At 48.7% G+C, this 20,694-nt stretch overlaps 1 protein-coding gene across 3 annotated transcripts in view; it reads right to left on the bottom strand.

Moving 5' to 3' along the window:
• The window catches only part of SHC3 (SHC adaptor protein 3), a 104,523-nt gene that overhangs the window by 76,936 nt on the left and 6,893 nt on the right, over window positions 1-20,694 (bottom strand). For all 3 annotated transcript variants that reach the window (XM_060610247.3, XM_060610245.3, XM_060610248.3), the window contains one exon: window positions 59-129. In XM_060610247.3, the coding sequence (XP_060466230.1) occupies window positions 59-129 (71 nt within the window). The remainder of the gene's footprint in view (window positions 1-58; window positions 130-20,694) is intronic.

A 20,694-nucleotide genomic window follows, 5' to 3' on the forward strand; every position in this document is an offset into this window, starting at 1 on the left:
TCTGAAATCATTCCTTTCCAAAGTCAAATCACGGGAGTCCACATTCGAGAGGGCTTACCTGGTAATCTGTGTTCTTGTACTGAAGTCAAGAGACCTCATTGAGCGGAGAACTTCAATGCACCCCAAGTACTGGAAGGGGAAAAAAACGTAAATCATGAGCCCTGGGGACTGAGACGAAGAGACAGTTCTTAACTGTGTAAAGGGCATTTTGGAAAGCCATATATATTTCTTAGATCTCATTTTATGTACATCATGAGGCTCTGTTATCTTCCGTAAAAGCAATAACCCACACCCTTACGAAACTAACCTCAGTGCCTATGTCGGTACTAGATTTGACTCTTCTGAGTTCCATTAGTATTTTCATTTTAGTTAGAGGTACGTTTTTAAAAAGTTGTGTTGAGTTGTAACATGTACCGTAAACCACAGAAGTCTTAAATGCAGAATTCAATTATTGCCGAAACACGTACCTGCGTGGAACCACCACTCAGAGCCCAACATCCCAACATCGTATTTCTAGTCCTTTACGAGGGCCTAGAGGCTTATCATTTTTAAAGAAGTAGTGAAAACGCTATAATACCAACATTTCAACCAATGGTAAACTTCATTATTTAATAAATATACTTTGGGTTCCATGAACAAACTATACATTACCCTCATAGTTGCTTTCTTTTGGTTTACCAGAAAGCCCTCTCCTGCATTATATAACACAAACTTTCAGAAGTTGTAATTTACACATCTAAATTTGTAGCTAAATTTTTAATCAGTTTCACACATGTCAGTGCATGTGTGTACGTAAATATATGGACATAACGAAAGCTGTAGATAAACAACTAGCATAGTAGAGATACAATATTTGTGTTCCAAAGCCCTGGGGAGTTTGAAGGACAGATGTTTTATACCAATGCCTTTAAAATTAGACTTCGCAGGAAGAGACCTCATGGTGTATCACAGAAAAGACTGCATTTGAATTATTCAGAAAACCTGAATTGGAGCCTGACTCTGTCATGTCTTGTTATGTAACTTGAAGCGAAACTTTAAAATTCTCTGAGCCTGAGCCTCTGTACCCATAAAATGTAACTACTGTTCCAAGCATTGTGTGGCTCTGTGATGTCACCACCACCACCACCATATGACACGGTTGTTGGGACACCACCATCACGGTGGTCAGGAGGATACCATGAACAACGTCATAGAGCCACACGAATCAGATGACCACCAGCACTGCAGAGGCATGTGACTGACCAACATCACAGACCTACCTGTGGACCAGGACTAACACCATGGGACTACATGACTCTTACCACCACCAAAGCACAGAGTTACACGAATACCATGTCCCATCACAGGGCCGCATGAGTACCGCAGTGATGTCCCAAGTTACATGAGAAGCGGGAACCACACTGCAGGGTTGTGGGAGCACCACCACTGCTGTTATGCTTGTGTGAACGCCACCACCACCACGGCAGGGTTATGTGAATATTGCTATCACCGTCGCTCAAATGTGTGAAGACCACAACCCACTTTGCTGAGTTGCAGGACTGCCACATCCATCACTGTCACAGCACGGGGACACCACAACAGTGTCCCAGATATCCCAGGGTTATGTGAATACCACCATCAGCAATGTTACCAAGTGAAGTCATTAATATGACCAAAGTGGCAGAACGGTGTCGATAACAACACCACTACCTCTCGAAGATACAGAGTTACACAATTTCACACCCACAACTGCAGACTCATGGGAAGACCCCATGACCATCGTTGCAGATGTGTGACTGTGACAAGAACCACTGCAGATAGCTGAATATCATGCCCACCGTCAAGAGCTATTAAATACCACAACCACCATTGTAGTTATGTGACTACTACACCACCACCACCACCACCACCACCGAGAAATGGGAATACCGTGAACACCATCACAGTTATGTGAATACCACCAGCAACATCGTGGTGATATATAAATGGCGTGATCACAAACATCACAGAATTATCTGAATGCCACATCCAGTCTCATAGTTATGTGTTCCCGGGACGAAACTTGCAGAGCTACGTGTATACCAAATCCACCGACATCACAGAGTTACATCAGTACTACGATGATCATCACAGAGTTATATGGATAGCACGCCTGGCTTTGCAGCAATACATGTATGCCCACACCACCACTGCAGCTCTGTAAATATACAGACCACCACCACTACAGAATTATGCAAATACCACCAACACCACAAATGCCCCCCCAAGCACCACTGCAGTTATCTGAACACCCCACCAATAGCATCTCAGATTTATGGGAAGATGATCAAATTTATTGAAGAGGTCTGTGAATACTGTCACCAACATCACAGAGTTATATGACTACAACTAACAGCCTCACAGTTATATGGATACCAGAACCACCATCACAGGGTTATGTGAAGCCAGCCCTGAAAGATTGTGTGAACACATGACCACCATTTCTGAGTTACAAGAAGGCCATGATGGACTTTGCAGAGTTACAGGATTAGCACACCCAACACCATCTCAGCGCTTTGTGAAGATCACTACTACTGCCGTGTAGAATTATCTGAATCCCACAGCCACCAAGGCAGAGCTAGGAGAATACTACCACCATGGCCATCACAGAGATACATGAACACCACGACCACTGTCACAGAGCCATGCAAACACTGCCACCACCACTGTTGCAGAGCCTTGTGAATACCATGGCCACCAACCAGGAGAGTTATGTGATTCTCCTAACTAAAGTTGCAGATTTACATGAATATCCCTAGCATGATCTCAGAGTGATGTGCTAATGCCAACACCACCATCGTCATAGAGTTATGCAGACACCACGAGCAAGTCACAGGGTTGTCTGAGTTATACCATCACCACCGTCACAAGATGCAATGACTGTCACCATCAACTCTGTGCAGTCGCGCTAATGCCATGACAAACGAGTGTTGCAGGGTTGTAGGAACACCATGCTGAGCTTCACAGACCATGTGCACATAACCTCCACCACCATCACGGTGGTATGTGAATACCACGACCCACATCACAGAGTCAAAGCAACAACACCAGCAATGTCACAGAGTCACAGAAATGGAAGTACCACAGTTGCAGGTTATGCGCACACGAACACCAGCACCATGAAAGAGCCACATGGACACCATGACCGGCTTCTAGAGCTATGTGACCAGCCAGCCAAGATGCAGCTAAGGGAAGACTACCAGAAATATGATCATAGGGGCGCCTGGGTGGTGCAGTCGGTTAAGCGTCCGACTTCAGCCAGGTCACGATCTCTCGGTCCGTGAGTTCGAGCCCCGCGTCAGGCTCTGGGCTGCTGGCTCGGAGCCTGGAGCCTGTTTCCGATTCTGTGTCTCCCTCTCTCTCTGCCCCTCCCCCGTTCATGCTCTGTCTCTCTCTGTCCAAAAAAATAAATAAAAAACGTTGAAAAAAAAAATTAAAAAAAAAAAAAAAAAAAAGAAATATGATCATAAAGTTATGTACTACCATGACAACAGCACAGGGTTATGGAGATGCCACGACCGACACCACAGTGACATCTGAATGCCATCACCACCACCCCACTGCAGGTATGGAATATCATGACCACCACAGTAGGCATATGTGACCACCATGACAAACACCACCACCACGGTAGGAGAACTATATGAACACCACTACCACCAATGTTGTGGTTTTGTGGATACCACCGCTGCACTGCACTGCACAATTATGTCAACACCGTGACGAACGTGCATCCCTCCACTAACACAGTTGTGTGGAAACCGCAATGTCGTTGATTTACGTGAATACCTCCAACACCGTCACAGTTACATATGGACCACAACCAACAATATGGAATTCTGTGAGCACCATGACCATCGCATTTACGGAACCACAACCCCCACCCCTGCAGTCGTGTGTAATGTAAGTACCGCCACCACCACCAGCCACGTCACTGCCCCTACCGCTGTCAGCATTGTGTGAATACAACCACGGCAGCTGTCCCGAAGTTACACGAAGACCATGACCAACTCCAGGAAGTCACAGGATTACCACCACCACTGCCACCCTGGAGTGCTAGGTGAGGGTCACTACGAGTGTCACAGACCTGAATCATGCCCCCCAGGTCTGAAGCAATCTGCCCTCTTACCATCAATATTTAAGGAAACTTATTTCTACCCCTCATAACACGATACAGCATCAATCTCCGAATCTCTGCCTATCACGCGCAAAAGTATCCCATCCTCGTTCCGACGTGCATTTCCCTGATGTCTATAAGGCAATGTGATTCATCTCGCATGTGTGTTGGCCATTTTCACCCCTTTTTCCATTAACTAACTGCTTTGATCTTGGGCCCAGTTTCCTATTATATTCCTTATCTTTCTATTATAGACTAAGGGGATGATAATCTCCCATTCGGTCATTTCTCATTTGATGGTGTCTGCATTTTACCTAACACAAACTGTTACTGCAGTTAAACACTGTACCAATTCCTGTAACCACATGTCTGTCATTTTCTGTATGGCTCTGGAGGGTCCTGTCTTGCACGAGAAGGGCACAATATTCTCCTAAATGGTATTTCACAACATTGATTTATGATTTATCTACGCATTCACTTCTTTAAGCGTTTTCGGTAATGTTTTCCATTTGGCTTTTTAACCTATTTGGAATTCACTTGTCTGTACAGGACGCGGCGTGAGTTAATAAAGTTGGCCTCCAGAGGGACTGTGATTTACACCAGTACCACTGACCTAGTAGTTCATCCAAGTCTTTCTGCAGTGATGTGCCAACTTCGTGGTATATTACATTCTTATTTTCGGTGTGGACCTCTACCTGAGCTCTATTCTGCTATACTTCGTGTGTCAATCCCACATCTTTTGTGTATATTTTTCCTGAAGAACTTTAAAATCATGTTCTGAAATCCCTCCACCACTCAAAAACTGGCTTCTGTTTGAGATTTCATATTACCTTGAGAAGAACTTATATTTGCCGTTAAGTTTTTATCCATAATCGTTGGAGTGTCTCCATTTTAGATATTATTTATTGCCTTTAGGAAGACTTTGTGGGTTTTATGGCATTTACCCTGTACTTTTCTTCTCCAACGTATTCCAACACATTTTTTTTTTAATTTTGGTTACCAGTGAGGATGACATTTTGATTTTTCCATTGTACTTCTAATCTGGTTTTCACCAGCAGAGAGAAAGTCTATCGAATTGCAGGTATAAACAGAAAACTCAATCACTGGGCTCCAGAGATGCACAAAGAATTACGAAAACTGAACAATGGGACTCAGAAAACCTCCCCAAACCAGAGAAAACCTCCCAGTGGGACTGAAAGATGGACTCACAAAAGAAAGTGTAAGTCTTGGAGTCTGGATCTGAAAGTTCCTGCATCTGCATCATAGGAGTTCCAGTAAAAGGAGAGACAAAAACAGGGGGGGAAGAAATAATTCAAGAACAAAGAGAATGAAATGTTCAGTGTTGGAGGGAGACGGGAGTGTCTATATTTTCAAGGCTCATAGAAGAAAGATGAAAAGACCCACTCGTGGATGCACGGAAGCCGCGTTTCAGGACAAAAGGACCCAGACAGAGATATCCTGTGAGTGCTCCGTGAGGGGAAGAGACACCAGCTACTTACAGAGAGTTCTCCTGCCTGCTCGGGAAGTCAGAAGAGAAGTATTGAGCTGAGAATCTTACATCCACCCAAACTGGCATTCAAGTGGGAAGACAAAGCCAGGACTCAGAAAGCTAACCACCCCCAGACACTCCCTGAAAGAATTATTCCAGAAGAACAATGAATACAAAACACAGGAGGACGTGGGCTAGGAGAAAAAGAATAAGGAAAGAATCAACAAGAGTCACAGGTACATCTGATGCTTAATAATTATTGACGCGTAACTTTAAACATCTATTTTACAGTGACAGGGAACGAAATCTCAGAAGACCCCGACTCAGCTGGCCAGGGCAGACACAGAGGCTGGAGCCAGCGAGAAGAAGGGGGAAATCAGAAAATGCACGCTGGGCACACTGGGCACGTTGGGCACCACTGTGTCTTGTGGAGGCAGCACAGAACTGATTAACCGTAGCGGCAAAAACAATGTACGTTTACATGCGTGCAAAAAATTGTAAAACCCTGGGGCGCCTGGGTGGCTCGGTCAGTTAAGCATCTGATTTCAGTTCAGGTCATGATCTCGTGGTTCCTGAGCTTGAGCCTGGAGTCGGGTGAGCCCTGCTTCTCTCTCTCTCTCTCTCTGCCCCTCGCTCACTTGTGCCCTCTCTCTCTCAAAAAAAAAATTGTAAAACACTGTAAAAAACAGGATGGCTGGCCCCCTCCCCGCCAAAACTTCTAGAGAACAGAAGGAGGAAACAAGTAAAATCATTCCAGCCAGCAGAAAGAAGGAGGAAATCAGAAAATGCACAGATAAAAGACACAGAAAAATATAAACTGAAACATCAGCAATGGGCCCAAACATCTCAGTAATCGTAATAATCATGATTGACTGAACCCACCAATTAAAAGTCAAAGCTTTCACACTGGTTAAGAATAAGTTGTGTAAGTCACGTGAGGTCACAAAGACAACACTGAAAAGACAGAGCAGATTCTCTCCCAGGCAAAGGCCAGCAAAATAAACCAGGGATATAACCAGGAGAGTAACTCACTCACAATCGTAGGAAACAAAACACAAAATAAGCTTAAGAAACGTGCAAGACCAAATTGAAGAAAACCTTTCATGAAGGATGGATAAATATGTGAGCAGACGTATCATGGTTTTGGGCTGCAAGATTCCATACTAAAAGCATGCCAATTCTCCCCCAAATTAATCTACAATCTTAGTGGGATGCCACATGAAGTCTCAACAGGATTTTTTTCCCACTGCATGAAAAGTTAATTCCAACGTGTACTCATAAAGGAAGACTTTGAAGAACGCAAATAAATTTCCGAGGAAGATGAAAATGACAAAGAACCAGTGATAACTCCATGAAGCTGACTTGGGAACAATCCTGCACGGAGTGTGGTGATGCGGGAGAGGCCGGGGACCCCGAGGGGCTCCCACGGGACCAGCCAAGAGGGCCCTGGGCTGCACAAAGGATGGAAATCAAACGCAAGCCAGCAGGAAGTGAGAGCTGAGTTTAGTGAACACGTATAGAGAGATACAGACGGAGCATCCAGGAGACTCAGAAGGGAAATGAGGGAGTCTCGTCTTTATTCTGGATCTGGGGGTTTCTACTAGATGGTGGCCTGGTGCACATGTCCCCTCAGGCATCCAGGAACCAGTGAGAACAAAGACAAGGGCCCAGGTGTTATTCCTTGGAGCAGGGGGCCTTGGTGTCAGTCAAAGTGTCTAGCTTGGAGGTCTGGCATACGTGTGCGATGGTTTCTAGTCGGTCGCACATGGCCCTTGCTCAGATGTGATCTGCTCTAGAGAAATCACTAACTCCTTGTCCCTTACAAGGAGGACAATCACCGTCTGCATCACAAGGCATATGGAGAGTGGGGTGGGGGTACAGGTCCTAGCAAGATACAAGCCGGAAAAGAAGCAAAGTTAAAAAAACCAGCTTTTTCTCTCATGGGAGAGCTTCCCCGTCTCAAAGGGGTGGAGAAGAAAAGGGCAGATGTATCTGTGGGAATCACTGATGAACAGATAAGGGGCCAATAAACGTTGAGTACGTGATGGGCTCACAAGAGCCCATGCTGCTCAGTAAGGTCGGGTACGCCGTGTGCTGTTCACACGCGGCAGGCTCTCCTTACCCCATCCCCGAAAATAAATCTCGGAAGGATTAACGAGCTCAAGCTAAGGAACAAACTTACAAAAGCATTATAAGAAAACCCAGAATACTATTTCTGTAACACGACCTAAAACTCAAAGGCCATACGGTAAACCCAAGAAAACTGATAAATTATTTGTAAGAAAAGACCAGCGACATAAACATCATGATTAGGAAAAATGCAATAAATTTAACCGGGGGAAAAAATTAATGACCAGACTACCCAAAGAGTTTCTATGAGTCATTAAGGAAGCGCATCCACTCAAGAGAAAAAAAAATGGGCAAGGAAACGAACCGGAAATTCACGGAGGAAGACAAACAGCTGACCAACGTGTCAGTAAAGACTAGCGATCACAGCAATTAAAATAAATGCCAAACAAAAAGATAATTTTCCACCCAGCTGAGCAGTCACACTGGGTGAGGGCCCTCCCTCATGTTCCTCTAGCGTGTGTAATTTGGTGAAACCTTTCTGGAAGACTCTTTGGAAGTATCTATGGAAATGGAAAATGTGTTTCCCTTTGACCCAGCAACTTCATTTGTAGAGCTTTATTCACGCGTCAGTGTGTGAAATTGTATGTACAAAACATTCATTGCCTCGCTGCCAGCACAGAATGACAATGTGAGCCCCCTTCTCGAATGTTTACCAATAAACCCACGGCTAAACACTTAGGGCACATCCAGACTAAGATTCTGAATGGGGCCGTTTTATGAATGATTTAAGCTCAGAGTCTCCAGGAGACACCCCTACTTCCTCCACATCGCCCCCTTTGGGGCAGAACACTGGTTAACTGCAGACATCAGAGCTAGTGTAGAAAAATACTAGTTCAAATTGCACATTACGCTTTAAGGTAATTTCAAGTGGCGGATACACAGGAAAGCCTACTGATGTCATCGATGGCAGGGTAAATGCACGTGCTGGCAGGAGTGACGACTGGGGCAAACTCATGCGGCATTTTCTCCCGAAGCTGGACGTGTGCATTCCCCATGAGCCAGCATCTCCGCTGAGAAGAGAGAGATGGACCCATCTGCCCGCCACATAAATGCACAAACGTACTCACGGTAGCACTGTGCATGAAACCCCTAAACTGGAAAGAAAACCAAGTGTCCACCAGCAGTGTGATGGATAAATAGCAGTGGAGTCGCTTCACCTGCCAACTCCCCACCCCCACCCGTGCCACGTGTCCCACGGCCTGTGGGAAATATGTGATCTCCCTTGCCTGCAAGCCCCCCTTCCCTCCCAACTCCTTCCCTCCTCCCCTTCCCGAACCATGCCAATCGTCAGTGATCCCCATCGAAGATCAGACTCGGAGAAAGGGCCCCTCCCTGCCTAAGGCAATAGCGTTCCTTATCCCGTGAGAGCACGTTCTGTGTTCTGCGTCCACGGAACCCACGCCTGTGTGCACGGTGCCCCTTCACTGTTATACCGGACGCTCGGTACTTACCGGGTAAGAAAGTCACGCTGCCGGGATTCAAAACAGGGGAAATTTAAACCTTTAAAGGCTCTCTCTCACTGCCATCCCTCCCTGACTGTCAACGCCTGAGACCCCAGCGCCCCCTCCAAAGTGCTGAGCTAGTGCTCTGTGCCATCGTCCCCAAATCTGCACCCGTCTGTGTGCCGTCACCGAGAAGACTGCAGGGCCGGGCCTTTCTCCCTCTCCGCTTTCCAAGCACCTCACACGTGATGGGTACAAAATAAATGTGTGTTGGGCGCATTCACCAAGGCTAACGAGGTTAGAGATGCTTTCCGGTCCCTCCAGTGATCAGAAGCAGACAGTGTATAACACTTCATTTGATCACGCAGGAGGCTCACGAACCATAACTTTCTATTAACTTTTTATTTCACTTATTAGCACCCATTTGTGCTGGTTTCTGATACGTAATATATTTCAACATTCTCTGTGTTTCCCTGAAATTATTCTGGAATACAGATAGGACTGTTCTACAGGCCTTTCCCCGTAGCTGAATTAGTACAAGTGACTGGGAGAGAGTGCGCACGGACAGCTCAGGAGCAGTGTGGGAAAGTGGGGGGACGCTCACCCCAGCAAAGGAAGAGAGGAGCAAAACTACATTCTATCTGCAACGGGCATGTCTGTCATTATCTCAAAAAAAAAATTCTTTTCAGGGAATAACACGTATCCTATAACCCTACAGCTATAAATTTCAACATCTGCTCTCAGTTTACCTGGAGGCCAATTCTTCCCCATCTAGGGCAGCATCCTGGACACAGGTACAGGTCACCTGCGGCTGGGGCTACAGGTGCATTTCCTACAAGGTCAATGGGTTGACATTTTCCCCATTTAACCACATGCTTAGAGTTTCCCAATGATTATTTATAATTCTAAGATGAATATGTATTCTGTGAGTTAGCTACCTAATCTCTGAGCCTGAATGCTACCAACTGGCACGCGTCCTTTTAAGGCAAGGATACCATAATTCCACAATTCAACCCTTGGCGCTTGGATGCGTCAAGCACTGGTATAAAAGTGAGTAAGACAAACCACTGGCTTCCAATTTCACTCCTCTGTCTTCTGTCCGTGGAAAAGCATGAGACCATAGTTGCTGGTCGGGCCAAAAACAAGGCCCTGAAAAACGTGCACAGATTTCTGCATTTCGCTCGCTAGCCAGGCGAGAGTGGACTTGGGACCCACACAGCCCTAGGTTACAGACTCACTTCGTGGCTGACCACCGGGGCGAGCCTCAGCAAATCACTGGACACTCTGAGTGCCTGTTTCTTCGAGCGTAGGGTGAGATTACCGTGAGAAACACAGGAGACCGCGTGGGATTTAAGCAAGCAGCATTACGCTAACGCATCACCTCCACGAGTGATAGATACTGTACTCTGAACACTGACTATACATCCTCAGCACGGTCCTGCAAAAGGCATTTCCAATCGGCTTTTCATAAAACTTGTTCCAACTGACACATCGGCTCACGGTGTGGGAGAGCATCTTTCCCCTCCCTCTTTGCCAGTTCTCAGGATGCCGTTACGGGTGATTCATTTGCATTTTGTAATTTATCCGAGTATCATAATTTTTACAATGAACTTTACTCCTCATAAATGACGTGTTACTGACAATTCAATGCCCTGTCTCTTCCACCCAATCCAGGGAAACGGTGTACAATCGGAATAGGTCCTGCCCCCACCCCCATCCCTCCGAGACCCTTCTCACTGTGCCCTGTTACCCAGAGCACCTTCCTCCCACCCCATCCAGACAACTGCCGCTCACCTTCGGACTTTAGACCCTCCATGAAGTCACGTACCTCTGGCTCATTTCATTCAGCATGACCGTGCTTTTTTGTGGCTAAGTTTCTCATTTTCATAAAGTTCCATTTATCTATTTTCCTTCTGCTCCCTGTGCTTGTGGGGCCATATTTAAGAAACCCCTGCCTAATCCAAAGTCACAAATATTAATCCTTGTGTGTTTTCTATGAGTTTTGTGCTTGTAGCTCTGACATTCAGGACTTTGATCCATTTTGAGTTCACGGTCCTATACGATGCAAGAAAGACTCCAACTTCATTCTTCTGCATGCGAACATCCCCTTGTCCCGCACCATCTGCTGAAAAGACAATTCTCCACTGGCACTCTTCTCAAGAATCAACAGACCACAAATGTATGGGCTTACTCCTGGTCTCTCAATTCTGTTCCACTGATCTAAGTGTCTACACTTTGGTCCGTAAAATGTGAGTCCCCCAAATTTCGTGCTTCTTCATCAATTCAGTTTTGGCTATTTGGGGGCATTGATGCATTTTTAAATTACTTGATGAGTTATTTAATTAAGCCCGTTTGACTAGTTTATTTGGTTAGTTGCTGACTTCTTCACCACCACCACATCAATTCCAGGAGAGAAGAGACCACCTCTCTTTTTTTATTCCTGATTGTATTGAGAACGAGACACACAGTGTAAACTCAGTGCGATTTGTTGAATGAATGAATGAATGAATGAATGAATGAGTGACTGAATTCTCAATTTTGATAACGGTAAATAAAAACAGCCTCAATGTTCAAAAATAGGACAATGTTTAAGGAAGTTATAATACATTAATAGCATAGAGTATCATGCAACTGTTAAAAAACATACCTTCTGATAATATTTAATGATTTGGAGAATCGCTGAGGCTGATCTCAATTTTGCATAAATGAAAATAAAGGGTGGAAAAAAATCAGGGAAATTTTAATAAAAGTCATCATGGAAGGCTGTGATTACGCTTGAGTTTAATTTCTTCTTTTCCTTTTCTCTATTTTCTACTCTTTCTGCAATCAGCAGGTGTCACTTCCATAAAAGAAAGCCAAACACTATTAACTAAAAGTACACAAAGGCATCCAGTTGTGCACAGACTTCTGGATTTGCAGTCACAGTCGATGATCGCCCTGCTAGGATTCTGTTGCTTGTGGAGTCGACCCCTAGTGACTTAGACGGATTCAGATTCTACTGGGGAGGTGGCCACATGGGAGGAACCGTGCCCTGGACAGCCAGGGTTGAAGATAGGATATGGGGTATAAAATTAATATAAATATGCCCCTACCCCAGTCTCATTTCTGACATGGTAGAACATCCCTTAACCACCTGTGAGAACCCAGGGCCGGGGCGGGTTTGTGAACCTCACCTCTTCCAAATCCCCAGTGGGGACCAGAGGGGACCAGAGCTCCTGAACCCACGCAGGTGCTGCTACCCACGCAGTCAGGGTTCAAATGTCATCAACTAAAATAGCTTGGAATTTATTGGAAAGTTACTATCCACACTGAAGGAACGGCCATACCTAACGGCACTAACATGACCAATATTGGTAAGGATTTTTTCATTTAAAAGGTCATGGATGTAAACTCATCGATGGTGGCAAAGGTCAGAATGCTGGACACCCTACTGACTGTTCGGGCTTGAGGGAGCCTGGAGGGGCTTGGGAATCTGCTTTAGGTCTTAGGCAGGTGCCCGGGTGGACGTCCCGTGCATGTAAATGTGCTCACTGATCTGAACATTTAAGCTTGCATGGTTTATTCAGCACTGACTAAAAAATTAAAAAATAAAAAAGGTCATTGCTTTTAAGACAGCCCTTGAAATTATTTTTAATGCTCATCTTTTTCTGGCAAATAACGTGTGTTCATCGTACAAAACTTTGGAAAATACCAAGGGCATCAAAACATGAAGATCATTTATAATCAATCCTCTGGCACAACTTGGCATTATGATAAATGCCACGGGAAGCCCTCTAACAGCTCGGCTCTGTTCTCTGGCTTCTGGGGCTGCTGGCAAGCTCTTTACCAATGCCCGCAGCTGCGGCCGCACAGACCCACCCGCCCTGATCACGTCTGCTCCCACCATTCAGCCGGCTTCCTCCCGAAGCCTTCAACGCCAGCTGCGGGTTCCTACAGAATCATTCACTCCCCTCCAAGACGGGCCTGTGCCGCCACTGCTGTGGCCCCAAAGCAGGGGCCAGGAAGGGGGCTCATCCCCTGCGCCTTTCTTGACTCGCTGCCTTGTGGGGCAGAGGCACCTGCATCAGGAGGCACGGTGACCAGGGCTGCCGTCAGGGCCCTGTCCCATGACAGAACTCTTTCTCGGATAAAGGGACCTCTGACCTCTCCCACAGAAGGCAGAAGCCGGTCCTGACCCCTGGAGCTCTGGGCAACTGAGCCGCACTCCAGGACGAGGGCCGAGGCCGGCCCGAATAGGAAACACTCATCTACCACCTGGCAGGCCCGGGGCCGGCCACCTGCAAATGCTCACTCGTCTCACTGCCCTGGGGCCCTCGTGGACAACCGCCGTGCTCACCCCCACTTTAGACGAGGGACCTGAGGCTCACATGCACCCTGGGGGAGCAGCAGGTGACAGGCGGCCCTCGTGCCCAGAGCCCCGGGGCACCTGCTGTAGCGGCCGAGCAGCCATGTGCCTGCACGGCAGGCACGTGGGCGGGCGCCCGGGACAGCCTGTGGGGACAAGCGGGCACTGACACAGGTGACCACCTGCTTTCTGCTTTCCTGTTTCCCTTGTCCGGTTTCTTTTACCTGCCCGACAGGGAGGACGTCAGCCATCTGGGTACAGCGAACCCTCACGTCTAGGCTTCCTCCTCTGTTCACCTTTCATCTCACAGGGCAAATTATACTAACACAAGTGCCATATAGGCTTCCATCAAAGGAGCCAGGAAGCCCTTGTAAATGCTGGCTGCAGGCATGTGTCACCCGTCTCGCGCACGCCGAGGACGCTGAGTCACAGGGAGGAAGTATGACCGGGGCTCGCTTCAAAGGAAACCACTGTGCTCAGTCTCGTCTGAAAATCACAGCAGTGCGATTGGCCGTCTCTGCTTTTCAAAGCCGAAGGGAAAGGGGGAAGAAATACTCCAGAAATACATGCTGGTGTTGCAGCTAAAGCCGCGTCACAGCTGCTGTGCGAAGGAGGCAAAGCTGACCAGCCCTTTTTATTCAAGCGTGTCCTCATTTACCGCCGCTGTCCTCACCCTGACACTGAGCTAGCCGCTTGGTCCCAGAACATGCCATGTCTCCCCTGGGGCCCCGGTTCTCTTCACCCATCCCCCACAAAATAAACAAACAGATTATGGGACAGGATGGCCCCGGAGGGTCCGCTCAGCTCCCCGTGTGCGCCGGGGGCCAAGAGCCTTCTTTCCTGCAGACCCACCGGGCCACAGGTCTCAGTCCTGGGCCTCTGGTGCACTGGACGGCACTGTGTGTGGGGGCCTGGCTTTGCGTCCACGCAGCGCCACAGGCCCTTTGCCCGGAGCTGCCCAGCTCTCCTTGCTCCTAGGACGCAGCCGTCAGCCGCGTCTGCCCTGGAAAGGCTGCGAACAGGGCCGGGCTGGCTCGGAAGGCGTCTTGGGATCTGTCCAGACAGCCCCGTTTCGTGCCCGCCGGTGGTGACCTGGGTCTTCTCTCTTTTTATCTTGGTCCGTCTCGCTGGGCTTATCCATCTCATTGATTTTCTTTTTCACAGAATCAGATTTATGTTTCATTGATTTTCTTTTCCTATTGACTTCCTGTTTTTCACTTCATTGATTTCTGCCTTTACCTGTGTTCTTTCTTTCCTGAGGCTTTCTTTCCGTTTGTTTTGTTCTTCTTTCTCAGTGACCCTTAGATGATTGGTTGGAGACGTTTCCTCTTTTCCAGCGTAAGCATTTGGCGCCATAAATGCCCCTCCCTGCTCCGTCGGAACGCGCAGCGCACAAACTTTCATACGCTGTGCCTTCATCTGTATTCAATTCTGTATATTGTTCCATCTCCTTTGAAATGTCTCCTTTGTCCTTTGTTATTTATAGGCCTGTTGCCTAATTTCCAAGTGTTGGGAGGTTTTCCCGTTGCCTTTCTTTATGAATTTCTAATTTGAATCCATTCTGGATTTCGATTGCTTTAAATTTGCTTAGACGTGTCCTACAGCTCCAGGTAGGGTCTGCCTTGTCGGCTGTTCCGCGGGCCCTTGACAAAAACGTTTATTCTGCTGTGGCTGCACGAGTGGCCCGTGGGCAACCGCTAGACCCTGCTGTTGACTGTTGCTCGGTTTTGTGTATCCTTGCTGATTTTCTGCACGAAGCCCACGAACGGCTCGGGTGGGCTGCTGGAGGCTCCCACTATGACCGTGGGCACGTACAGGCATTTTTGTACTTGTCTCTGTCCCGAGAATGGGCTCATGTCGCACACACATTGCTACATCATGCTCTTCTTCCTGTTTCTCGTGAACATCTTTTCCAGTCAACCATAACAGGACTCGAATTCTCTGTTTTAAATGGCTGCATGTTGGGGCACTTAGGTGGCTAAGTCAGTTAAGCATCTGACTTCGGCACAGGTCATGATCTCCCACGGTTCATGGGTTTGAGGCCCGCATCAGGCTCTGTGCTCACAGCTCAGAGCCTGGAGCCTGCTTCAGATTCTGTCTCCCTCTCACTCTAACCCTCCCCTGCCCATGTTCTATTTCTCTTTCTCAAAAATAAATAATAAACATTAAAAAATATGTTAATTGGGACACCTGGGTGGCTCAGTCAGTTGAGCATCCGCCTTTGGCTCAGGTCATGATCTCATGGACCGTGGGTTCAAGCCCCATGTCAGGCTCTGTGCTAAGAGCACAGAGCCTGGAGCCTGCTTCAGATTCTGTGTCCCCCTCTCTCTCTGCCCTTCCCTGCTCATGCTCTGACTCTCTCTCTCTCTCTCAAAAATAAACATTTAAAAAACATACTTATTTTTTAAAATTTTTTTAAATATAATTTATTGTCAAACTGGTTTCCATACAACACCCAGTGCTCATCCCAAAAAATTAATAAAGATAAAAAAATTAAAAAATAAACGTCTGCACGTTTTCGCCTGGTGTGAACGCACCACAATCCACGCCCCACCCCCGTCCGTTATGGGACGTTGTGTGAGGGGTGGCATAACTCCCAGGGACAGTTCCGCTGGCTTCTCAACCGCGATTCTGACAGAGGCTGATGCTGCTCGAGACAGTCGGGGGTGGCCTGCGGGAGGCAGTGGGGGGAGGGTGGGTGGCACAGGTGAGTCTCCGTTGAGCCCTTTAATAAAAGGAAGTGTGGCTCGGGCCACAGCGGACGAGCCGTAGGAAAGCCCTACCCACCTTCTCGAGACAAGGAGCAGCTGTGTCTTGGGCAGAGACGGACGAACCCGCCATTGCAGGTGCATGCGAACCAAGGCCCCAAATCTCCGCAGGACAGGACAGAACTCTAAAAATAGAATATGCACCGAGCCACGCCCGAACGCAATTCCACCACGTTCCGTCCGTGAGCCGAGTCTCTCCCTCGTCGTCCACAGCTAGAATGTGAGCGGCTCAGACAACGCAGGAAGTAGCGAGGAAGACGCGTCAGCTTAGAGAAAAGGAGGGGGCCACACACCCTCGGGACTGTCACCTGGTAAGGAAGGAGATCAGCTCTGCAGGCACCAGCGAGCCACCGAGGGACAGAAGGGACAGCGTCCGACCGGCCCCTCCAGTAGATGGGGAGCATCCCAATTCCAAGGGGTCGCAGCCCCGGCCACCAACAGGAGGTGGCTGATGTCTCGTGTCCCTCTGACCCGGGCCAGTCTGAGTGGAACGTCTTCCCCCTCTCTGGGCTGACGCCGGGCCCACTGTCACCTCCGAGGCATTTCTTGCTCCGACTCTCCCTCCTTGAGCATCCCCCGCCCCCTCCTGCACACATCTGGTCAGTCTCTGGGGCCCTGGACACACCCCTGCCCTCCATGAAGCCTTTCCTGCTAGTTCCAGGCCCGCTCGCCCCTCCCCAGGCCACCAGCACCTTACTGAACACAAAACTTTGTCTTTTTAATTTTTTTAGGTTTCTTTTTTTTAAATTTCTTTTCATGTTTATTTATTTTTGAGAGAATGTGAGCAGGGGAGGGGGAGAGAGAGAGGGAGACACAGAATCCATAAGCCGGCTCCAGACTCTGAGCTGTCAGCACAGAGCCCAACTCGGGGCTCAAACCCATGGACCGTGAGATCATGAACTGAGCCGAAGTCGGGCGCTTACCCACAGGAGCCACCCAGGCGCCCCTGAAATTTTGTCTTGTTAAAATGCAGCAACTTCTCCTGCTCGAGGGGATCATACATTCCTTCTGGAAAATAGCCCCGAACCTCCTTCGAAGTGACGATCCCCTCACAAGGCGAGGGACGAAGGGAGCTGCGGAAACACTCACTGCGTCTACTTCCCCCGCTCTGTTTCCTAAGTCCGGCTCTCCCGGGAGGTGGGGGCGCACGGACGTGCTCAGTTTAGCCCTCTGTGTGGACACGCCCTGCTGACGTCAAGCTACACAATATTTAACCTCCATAACGACCACTCACGGCTCTCATTAAAGCTGCTTCTCTTACCGAACCCTTCCTGTAATTAGCTTTAAAGAGAAGCCTCGGGTCTGCTAATAACGCTGCCCATCCGCAGAGCAGCTCTAGCGGACTCCGTTCGTGCCAGTTCACAGAAAGAATAATTACCCAGGAATTTTTTTTACCAGAACAGAGTCCAAAATGTGCCTCTTTGGACTTACATTCTTAATAGCCAATTACGCATAAAGAGGCCCCGGGTCACCCTCCTGACCTTCTGCTCTGACCGTCCTGACCCTCCTGACCTTTTGCTCCCTCACGTTCCGTGGCGCCCCACAGCCACCTGACCGCCATCTCCACTGTGCCCTGCTGATCAGAGGCTCTGTCCCCAGGGAGGTCCTGGGAAGAGCTGGCGGCTCACTGTCCCCGCAGCTGTGGCTGGTGGCCTTGTCACATGCGGAACCCCCCTCAGGAGTGACTTCCTTGACAGCAGGTGCCTTTTGACTTCTCTTGGGTCCTCAGGGGCCCCAGGGGCGGGTTCATTCTGTGGAGGCACAGAGCCCTGGGGCCCTCACGGAGAGCTCCTTAGCCCTGGGTCCTGAAGGCTGCCAGAGCATCATTAGAATAAAGGCCAAGGCGGGGTGGAGAGCAGGGCCCAGACGGGAAGAACTGAGCGAAGGCCAGAGGGGCCGCTGGTTTGGGGGGAAGCCAGCGGTTTCCTGCGGCTGCAGTATCGGGGCCTGGGGGGCAAGAGACGAGCTCGAGGGCCGATCGGGAACGTGTGTGTCTCCTGACGAGGCGCCGGGTGGACCTCTGTACACAAAAGCCGGTGGCAGAGAGCGCTCAGTCGGGAAGCCGAGACACGTATGTTACAGAGATATATGATTCACCCCATTTAACAGAAAAAGGGTGAAAATATATATTTGCCTCACTAGATGCTGAAAAAGCCCCGGGGAAAATACGACCATTTCAGAATTTTTTTTTTTTTCTTTTGAAAACTAGGGTTATAGGAGATATTTCTTAATGTGGGCTCCAGCAGCCCTGGTGGGGGAGGCATAGACGGGGCACATCCCGGCCACTGTCCCGGCCCTGGTGGGGGGAGGCACGAACAGTTTGTGGTGATTCTGCCTCAACTGGAAGTCAGTACTTACGCACATGCGGGACCAGCGGTCAGGTGCTCGCACCCCACGGGGGACCTCCAGCCGCTCGGTAGGCCATCCCTGTACTTAAGCCCCCTCCCTCCCCAGAAGATATTCCTTATTCACTGCATACTGCAGAACGTTTACGCTGAAATTCAAATTTTTCTTTTTGTTCTTTACTCAGGAAATACGCACAACTGGTCTTTTCCCTCCATTTCATCCGAAGCCATCGGACTTCTGAACGAAATCATTCCATCTAACGTCATTGGTCCTTGACGGTTTTCACTTAAAGGGCTGAGTCCTCACCGTACTTCCTCGGAAGCCACCAGACCTCCGGGGCAGCGGCGCTCTGGGGTCTGGGCCCGGCCGTGTCCACCCCAAGGAGCGAGGCCCGGACACCGAGGTGCAGGCCGCTCACTGGGGGCGCGGGGACGGGGGATGCCGCGACAGCAGCGGCTCCCACGGGGGCCGGGCCTCCACACATGCCCTCTGCCTCCCGTGGGGGCACGGGGAGGTCTGGAGCCCCACCGCGGAGGGGCCCGAGGGGGCTCGGGGTCCGGGCTTCCGGGCTCCACCCAGGCCGTGTCCCCGTGCGGAGGCGGTGTGTCCAGGTGAGGCTGCGGGAGCCACACGCCCTGGGGACGAGCTCCCGGCTCGAAAGCCAGACTGTCCGTGGGCTTGCACAGTCCCCCCCGCCCCCCGGCGTCCTCCATTACCAGGACTGTGTGCACACGACACGTGGCTCGTGTTCCTCACAAACAAGACAGACACGCAGGGATGAAATGCAGTGGAGACGAGGGGAAGACACACGTCTACTCCTTACAGGATTCCAGCGTGAGCAACAGCTCATCTTCCCCAGAACCATTCTCTGTGAGACGCGAATACAAAACGAGTGAAGTGATCAGGTATTTCTGGAAACGTGACATTTACTGTTTTCTAACAAGAAAGAAAACAGCCCCTGTCCAAAGTCATCACAAGTCATCTGATGTATGTCTGTGTGTGTTGTGTGTGTGTAAATGGTGTGTGGTAAGTTCGTGTATGGGGTGTGGTGTGAGTGTGGTGTATGCTGTGTGTATAGTGTGTGTGGGTGTGCGGGGCACACGCACATAACACACTGGCTATACTTGTGTCACATAAAAAGAGAGATGGTACGCTTTGTAGATTAAACTAATAATTTTGCCTCTTAATCTCAAAATAATTTCTTAAACTGTTTTTCAAACCACTTGGATGATATTTACATGGAAGCCACATATTATGAGATTTTCAACAATTTAAAAAAAATTCAACTTTCAGGGTGCCTGGGTGGCTCAGTCGGTTGAGCGTCCAACTTCGGCTCAGGTCGCGATCTCACACTCCGTGAGTTCGAGCCCCACGTGGGGCTCTGTGCTAACAGCTCGGAGCCTGGAGCCTGCTCCAGACTCTGTGTCTCCCTCTCTCTCTGCCCCTCCCCTGCTCATGCTCTGTCTCTCTCTGTCTCAAATATAAACAAAAAAAACATTTAAAAAAAATCAACTTTCAAGTTTCCACTGCACATCAGACAACAATTTGTTAATCTAGAATTAAAACGGAATCCAATCAGTCGCACGGCGATCATGTGCCGCGGCCGTGCTGAAGGAGCTCTGCGATGCCCTTGCTCGTGGTGTCACAGGAGGAGAGCACTGAGACGAAGCAGATTTAAGGTATTTTTTAAATATTTTTTTAATATTTATTGATTTGGGGGGAGAGCGCAAGCAGGGGAGGGTCAGAGGACAAAGGGGGACAGAGCATCCGAAGCGGGCTCTGCGTTGACGGGCTGACAGCAACGAGCCCTATGTGAGGCTCCAACCCACAAACTGCAAGATCCTGACCTGAGCTGAAGTCTCAACCGTCTGAGCCACCCAGGTGCCCCAGATTTAAGGTATTTTTATAGACACTGAGGCAAGTGGAAAAAATAACAGTTTAGAAGATTCAGAGAAAGTGAAGTTTCTAAAGACCATCAATAAAGAGCAATAGAACATTTATAAATAAAACACATCATTTCTACCGCCCTGAATATCATC

The sequence above is a fragment of the Panthera onca genome, chromosome D4 (assembly GCF_046562875.1).
Source record: "Panthera onca isolate mPanOnc1 chromosome D4, mPanOnc1 haplotype 2, whole genome shotgun sequence".
NCBI classification, from domain to species: Eukaryota; Metazoa; Chordata; class Mammalia; order Carnivora; family Felidae; genus Panthera; species Panthera onca.